At 36.9% G+C, this 8,114-nt stretch overlaps 1 protein-coding gene across 1 annotated transcript in view; it reads right to left on the reverse strand.

Moving 5' to 3' along the window:
• Nucleotides 1-3,402: 3,402 nt before the first annotated feature.
• LOC107679804 (kinesin-like protein KIF26A) overlaps nt 3,403-8,114 on the reverse strand; it is a 106,654-nt gene continuing 101,942 nt past the window's right edge. Inside the window, 2 exon segments of the mRNA XM_016475480.1 lie at nt 3,403-5,575; nt 5,690-5,840. Of these exon segments, the coding sequence (XP_016330966.1) occupies nt 5,397-5,575; nt 5,690-5,840 (330 nt within the window). The 3' untranslated portion in view covers nt 3,403-5,396.

Raw genomic sequence — 8,114 nt, forward strand, 5'->3', positions numbered from 1 at the left:
TTAAATATGTGTGTGTGTGTGTGTGTGTGTGTGTGTATATATATATATATATATATATACAGTATATATGTATATAATAGTAAGCAGTAAAAAAGCAAATCTAGACAGGTGGAGCTGGGGGAGGTGGAGGGTTTCAGCAATCTTTCACGCAATCTTTCTGGAGTTTTATGACTGAGCAAGATATATATTCTGGGAAGATTTGTCAAGAAATTGTTGTTTTTGAGAAATATTTAGTAATCAGTATATTCCTGATTTATTCCAGACATCAAACTGACATGAATATATCTTGGATTGCTTCTGGACTGCTGTGGTTTCTCCTGACCTCCTCCTCATCACATTGCCATCACGTTCTATCCCCTGCTTGAGCATCCAGAGGTTCTCATTTCAGCATCAGGGTCAAAATTTTGAAACCATAGACTCAGCAGTGTAGCACATCTCCCTACAGCAGCTCCGGAATGTCTCCGTGGTAACGGGTCCACTTCTGATAGGTAGAGTGCAGAACTGTGGCCCTTTCTAAAAGCTGAGATCACTTAGTGAGAGCTGGAAGGGTTTGAGGGTTTGAAGTGCTAACACACACACACACACACACACACACACCAGAGAAGTTGGCTTCATGAGTTAATAATGCATGAGCATGAATAGATATAAACACAACAGGAAATATGGCATGAATGTGACATATGTGATTTCTGCTATCTTCAGGGTGCTATCATCTAGTACCCTGCCAAAAATGTTATAAAAAAAATAAAAAAAACGGAAATATTTTGTTCACATACACACTAGGGTATCTTTATGTATACATCTATGACAGTATGTGTGTGTGTGTGCTGTTGAGGTTTGTAGGCACAGTTTTTCAGCATATATATATATATATATATGTTTTTATGGATAATATTCTATAATATATGCCACATTAATAAAATAAAATAAAATAAAAATAATACTGAAATAAAGTTGTTCACAACTTCTAGTTCATACAGACTTGAAATAGATTAATGACAACTCTCAGAACAGTTTTAGCATGTAAATGAAAATGACAATATTAATGTGTTTGATCTTGGCAGACTACATCTACTACATACACTGCTGCTGCAGCAAATCAAGTATAGACATGCTACTGTCAATAGATACATAGACAGACCGCAGTGAGCATGTAAGATATGTTGCCACTGCATAAATACGCATACATAAATCTGTCAGACAGGATAGGATCTAGACAGGTGGAACTGGGGGAGGTGGAAGGTTTCAGAGGCTCTTAAAAACACACCTTAAAAACAAGTTCATACGATTTGTACACCATATTCCAAACCATCTAAAACCATATGATAACTTTAAGTATTGAAGTATATAATTCCTAAATGTAAGCATTTAGGTTTGGAAAGACATCAGGGTGAAGAAATTAACAATAATAAACAGAGATATAACAGAAATGTCACTTTAAATATATTTAACAGGTTAAATAGACCAGTTTACTCAATTAAAACACATAAGCTTTAAAGTATCAAAGCAATCCTTTGGTAATATGCCCAGAACCTATGTAGTCCTATTGTCACTCCCAGTTATGGTGATTATACCAGTAATAAATGACACAGAAATAGGAAATAGTATCCAAGAATAGGTTGTGTGTACATTTCAATAATTGTCATTGGAGTGATTTGGTGCTCTTTCCTGCTGTCAAAAAGCACTCAGGACCAGCTAGGCTAAAGGCTACAGATTTGATTAGCGATACAGTGACCAGCTGCTGCAACACAATAGCCAAATCATTACTGTGGCTTTCAGTGGAATGAAGACAGAAAGGCTGGGGGAATTATAGTGCCAGGGATATGTCAACATATGTACAACTTAACCAGCTAGCATTAGCATGCTTGCAGCTTGGTTAAAGACCTGCATTTTATTTTAAATGATGGCCTTGTGTATTTTGGATGTGCAGTGTGCACTGAAAAATACCTGAACCATACACAACCTCTTTGTAGAAGAAAGCCAAAGTGTTATCTTAGATTGTTAGGTTGATAAATTGCAAGACTTGAACTGTGCATTTAGCAGTAATCACCCCCATGGACAGGTAATTGTGTGTGTTTGTGCATGTGTGCTCAAGTGTGTGTGCATTTGTGTGTACGCCTAATCAAATAGACTACTCGTGTGTGAAAATCAGAGCAGGTGGCAACGCAACAGGGTGACGAGGTGACAGGACCATGTTGAATGCATGTGCATGTGTTTTTTTGTGAATCTGTGCTGTGCTGGTTTGCCGACACAGCTCATCTCCTTCTATATTTCTCTCCAACACCTGTGGATTGCTGACATATTCTTCATTCTTTATATAGTACTTGCTGTGTTTACCAAGATGGATAAACTACACTAGAATGATTGATTTATAAACTGGAATTCCACTGTGTTTAAATAGCAGCTTGGTATTGGATGAAATTTCAACTTTGTGTTTATTAATACTCAACAGACAAAATATTTACGATTTCATAAGGCACGATAGATAAAAATGGAACTAAAGTTCTGGCAGATATATTAGAAACGAAATAGTTTATGATCACGTTTTTAGCCATATGTTTGTCCTTGACATTTACCATATTTGAAAGGCATTTTCAATAACACAAGTGTTCTTTATGTACAAACAAACAGTTAGGGATGCTTTGCTGACATGAAAATTATATTAAATATATCCAAAATCTGCACTGGTTTATGATCATGTTTTAGCCATATGTTTGTCCTTGACATTGACCATATTTGAAAGGCATTTCATAATGATGTAAATATGAAAAATAACACAAGTGTTCTTTATTTTCAAACAAAATAGTGAGGGATGCTTTGCTGACATGACAATTATATTAAATATTTTCAAACACCAAAATCTGTACTGGTTGTTTTAGAAGGTGTGACAGTCACGCTGTTTTGCAATGTGCCACAAAATATTGTCCAATCAGTGGTGAAAATACAAACCTGATAGCAAAGCAATGGACCTCACTAAAGAGACTGCAATCATATATTCATGTAATAATATTTTAAATTAATATATCATATACAAATATAATTTTCATATTAATATTACTGATGTTTGCGGATTTTATTACTATTAATGCTAATGCTAACCCACAACACCCTAGAATTTGCATGTTTTGAAGAGTTTTCTTCAGAAAATTTTCTTCAGAAAACACAAATTAGCCTGTTACCAACCCCGTTCTTATGAAACACACATCTAAATAATGAAATAAATATTCATGAAATATCTAGGAATAATTGGACAGACCAAGACATATAAGAAGGACATTTTTATTCACAAGAAAACAGTGTTATCCCAAGCTGCCATATAATACATTTATACGGAGGGTCAGAAAAGTCTTTACAAAACCAAAAAAGTTAGAAAATATGATTTGATATGAAACATGACGCAACATACATTGTCAGCTTTCGTTCAAAAAAAAGTTTCAGTTTTATGTCAGTCAATTCCATGTACTTAAAGTATAGTGAATGCCAGCATAATCATTACAAAATTCAAAGATGAAGAATAAAGTCTAGAAAAAAATACAAATCTCATGCAGCATCTTGAAAAAGGGCCTGAGAGTGTGTTTATAAAGGTAAATAAATCCAAGAAGGTTTTGAATTCCGTAACATCAATGTCGAATGAGATCTAATGTTCATTCACAGCCTTTGACAGACAAGTAACAGGAAAGTCATTATGGCAGCTACATGTTAAAACACTGAATCACTTTCACCAGCAAATTTCTGTGATGGCATCAGAGAAAAGCAGGTGGTCTTTTACAGCTGTTATTAAACAGCACATTGAGTGCTGAAAAACACTGTTTATACAGTATGTCCTGTAAAGGCTAGCCTAGGAGACGGTAATTTGTGCTAAATGCTTCCTGTTGCATTTTCTGAGGTTGTTTGTTTAAGACCATGATTGCATGGATGCATAGGACTAAGGCTTGGATAGACATCCACAGTGGAGTTAAAAAAAACCTGCAATGCGACATGGACTGGACCGTAATACTATTTGGGGTACATGGACTGTCAAGATTTTAATGACATAATCAATGTTCCCTTAGGCTATAAAAAGTGTGTATTAATAGTATCAAATATGCCATTGAGCAAGCCACAGTGTTTAAAATCTCATCAGATAGTTTTATGGTTACTTTTAAGATGCTGTTGTCTGAATGGGTATGGAAAAGAGTCCTTCCTGTACCGCACAAATGTCACATCACCCCTCTTTAATCACACCCACAGCTCTTTAAATGCAACCCACTCTGTGTCCACAGAGAAAGGCTGAGCTAGACATGTCAGGTTACACTGATGAATGCCCTTCGCCAAAGTGTCTATTTAAAGTAAACAAGAACAAGAGGCCAATCTGCATTTTAATAGATCACGCCTCTCTAGCAACACGCATCCATCGCGAGCATAACAATGACACTGACTTGCATGCATTTATGTGATAAGAACAAATAACAATGCTTGAGATTTTACATTCTTGGGGATTTTTTGTGTTGTTCATTCAAATGTTTTAACTTACATTCAACATGGCTAAGCAAACGTAGTACCAATTCAAATCACCTATATGATTCTCTGGGAAATAAACACGTTTAAGTCAGATATGTATCCATCTTTAGTCCGACTGGAAGAGTCAAGGCAACCAAACCAAACACGTTTATTAAAACTGTCTTGCATCACATATGACTGTCCATTGCTGTGATACCGTGTTCCTTAAAAAGACAGATATTTGATTTGAAAAGTAGAAAAAACACTCAGACAGAAAACTACAAATACAACATAAGGCTCGAAAGGTTTAATATCAATATGCTGACAGAGGTGATAGTTCAGGAGGCAAAGGCAAAGCACGGAAAGTCAGCTTATTGCTCTCCTTTCGCACCCAAAATGATATTTCACACACTGTATGATTATATAAATACACTATACAATGCAATAAAACAACAGAAAAAATATGGTTCGGCTTGGGTATGCTGGTCATAGCACTAGCACCAGTAGAAAAAATAATGATTGACAACAAATGTACAAAACAGTCATATGAAAAAGGCACTTTGCGGTGTGTTTGAATAACTCTTCGGTAAGTGAGAATGATTCTTCTCTTTCCTTGTGTAAGGAAATGCGTCAAACACATCAAAGCTTGTTGGCTTTCCATTTGAGCAAGTCTATTCCATGTTTGTTATGAGGCACTGCATATAATCAGAACAGTTTTCTCTTCTCCAGAAGATAAGTTCCTACTTCATGCAGAATTCAGTGTGCCATCCTATTATAAAGATCATTCTTTGATCCATTTGTGTTTCCTCGGAATCGCCGGACCGGCTGCTACATTTCATTATCTTTCCTTTCAGACATCCAAGGTCCTGTCTTCCTCCATTTCTTTGTCACTGTCCATCGATCACCACATTCTGTTCTTAAACCTCCACTTCTCGCGGTCCTTCCTGCACGTCAGATGCTACTCGGATGTCAAAGCAGGTCACCATCATGACACGGGACTTGCATAGGTTGACGCAGTATTCCAGTTCAGCCGTAGCCTGCTCCAATGCCTCCAAGTACTCTTGCGACTCCTGATCCAAACCTTCATCCACCTCAACTGCAAAACAAAACAGAACAGAGTTATTACAAAGAAAGGGATTGGAAGCATTTAGCATGAACTTTCACCTCTGTCAACAAGAAGCACTACAAGCACTAAATATATAATACTTACACTCTCCAATCCACTTGCTGGGATCCATCATTAATCTAGACTTTGTGTCCTCCAGCTCTTCTTTCAGAGTCTTATGCTTGGCTTTGAGATCTCTGATTTGCTGCTGCCGTTTCTCAAGAACCTTTAATTTAGTGTTAAAATACATCAGGCCCTGTGGACAGAAGATTGACATAATTTTTAAAATGACAGTTTCATAAACTAACTAATTTGGGGCTTATCTGGATTGACTAGAAGAAAAAATGTGGTACAATGCTGGTTCCTTAAAATTACTTACTGACTGTGACATTTTCTGCACAAAGGAAGAATGTGTTACAGGACTATAATAATACTGTGATATTTTCCAGGCATTGTATGGAAGAATAAAAGCTTCCTTGTGTTACAGTGTGGTTCATTTATGCAATCGAGCTACATCCATGCCAGTTAATCAACATACCTTCTCAACATCCTGAACTGACTGTTGAAATAAAGAGGAAAATAATGTCTATACTAAGAAGTGGGGATACACAACATACAGTTGCAATCAAAACTATGCAACCCCCTTCACCTGCAAGACATTGCTGTCAAGAAAAATATATATATATAAAAGTAATTCAACAAAGGTATCAGTAAACTCTTGGAGAGAGTTTATGAATAAATATTTGAGAGATTTTGAGAATGCAAAGTTGCCTCTAAACATTCATGTTCAAAATTATTCAACCCCCAAGAGTCAAATTTGGTGCAGGATCTTTTATTCTTTATGACCTCCAATAAATGCAGTCTATAAGTGCTTAGAAGCTTCTGTCACCTCTCTCCTGCAATCTTGTCCCATTCCTCATCACTGATAATCTTTGGTTTTCAATTTCATGTAGCCATTGCTTTCTTCAAATTCTTAAGGCTTAATTGTGGTTTAAGACAATTTCCCACCATACAAATAAGTGACTTAAAAACAGCAATGTTGAATTTGGAATGAATAATTATTATATAAATATGATATAGCTATGTTATTAAAAAATTCTACAATTCTACAATTTTATACAACAGTTCGTTCTGGTTCTCAAATCTAATTGGTTGAGAACCGTGAGATATTGTACTGGTATCGCTACAGGAACGCCCTTTCACAATTTTGTATCACTCCGCTTGTTCTAGCCGGGTCTATGTTTTTTTTTAATTATTCACTGAGTTAATCGTAGCGTACGTTAGTTAATATAAGAAGAAACAAACATGGCATTTTTTATGAATATTTCATTTGATATTAACTACGAAAGCTCAACGGATGATGAAGATGCAGGGGAATCACTAACAGGCCAAACAGCAAGAAGTGCAGCCATTACACCTGCAGATTTGAACAATTTAGAAAAAACCAGACATGAAAATAACACGGTGCGGCAAACAGTGTGGGCTGTGAACTGGTGAGATATTGTACTGGTATCGCTACAGGAACGCCCTTTCACAATTTTGTATCACTCCGCTTGTTCTAGCCGGGTCTATGTTTTTTTTTAATTATTCACTGAGTTAATCGTAGCGTACGTTAGTTAATATAAGAAGAAACAAACATGGCATTTTTTATGAATATTTCATTTGATATTAACTACGAAAGCTCAACGGATGATGAAGATGCAGGGGAATCACTAACAGGCCAAACAGCAAGAAGTGCAGCCATTACACCTGCAGATTTGGACAATTTAGAAAAAACACGACATGAAAATAACACGATGCGGCAAACAGTGTGGGCTGTGAACTGGTTTAAATCGTGGTTATCCGAAAAACAGCTCAATATCGACCTCAAACACATTGAGAAATCACAAATGAGCTCTGTTTTGCACGATTTCTATGGCTCCATTAGGACCAGTAAAGGAGAACTGTATGGTATCAGCAGTTACTTGAGTCTTCGATCGGCGCTGAATCGCCACATTAATGAACCTCCTCTTAGCTGTGCATGGAATTTAATGCAAGACCCTGAGTTTACGTCCGCCAAAAACTTTTTTAAAGGAGTTGATCACACTACCCTCCGATTTCATCTGAAGACCAGCAAATACTGAAGCGATCTGTTCGATAGGCGCTGAATCGCCACATTAATGAACCTCCTCTTAGCCGTGCATGGAATTTAATGCAGGACCCTGAGTTTACGTCCGCCAACAACGTTTTTAAAGGAGTTGTCAAACAGATCCGACGATCTGGTACAGACAGAACATCACACTACCCTCCGATTTCATCTGAAGACCAGCAAATACTGAAGCGATCTGCTGACCCTGGCAACCCGAAAGGTTTATTAAACAAGGTGTGGTATAGGACTGCACGATAAATCGCATGCGATATTTAATGCTCATCTTGTCAGAAAGCCGGTTCTGTAATCAGCGGTAAATCTCCATCATGTGTGTGCTTTCACATTGAGCAGCATTAACTACACAGAGCCGTTGTTCACTGATGAGCTGCGCAAAAAATTGCG

This window comes from Sinocyclocheilus anshuiensis, unplaced genomic scaffold, assembly GCF_001515605.1.
Source record: "Sinocyclocheilus anshuiensis isolate Anshui unplaced genomic scaffold, SAMN03320099.WGS_v1.1 scaffold676, whole genome shotgun sequence".
In the NCBI taxonomy this organism is placed as follows: domain Eukaryota; kingdom Metazoa; phylum Chordata; class Actinopteri; order Cypriniformes; family Cyprinidae; genus Sinocyclocheilus; species Sinocyclocheilus anshuiensis.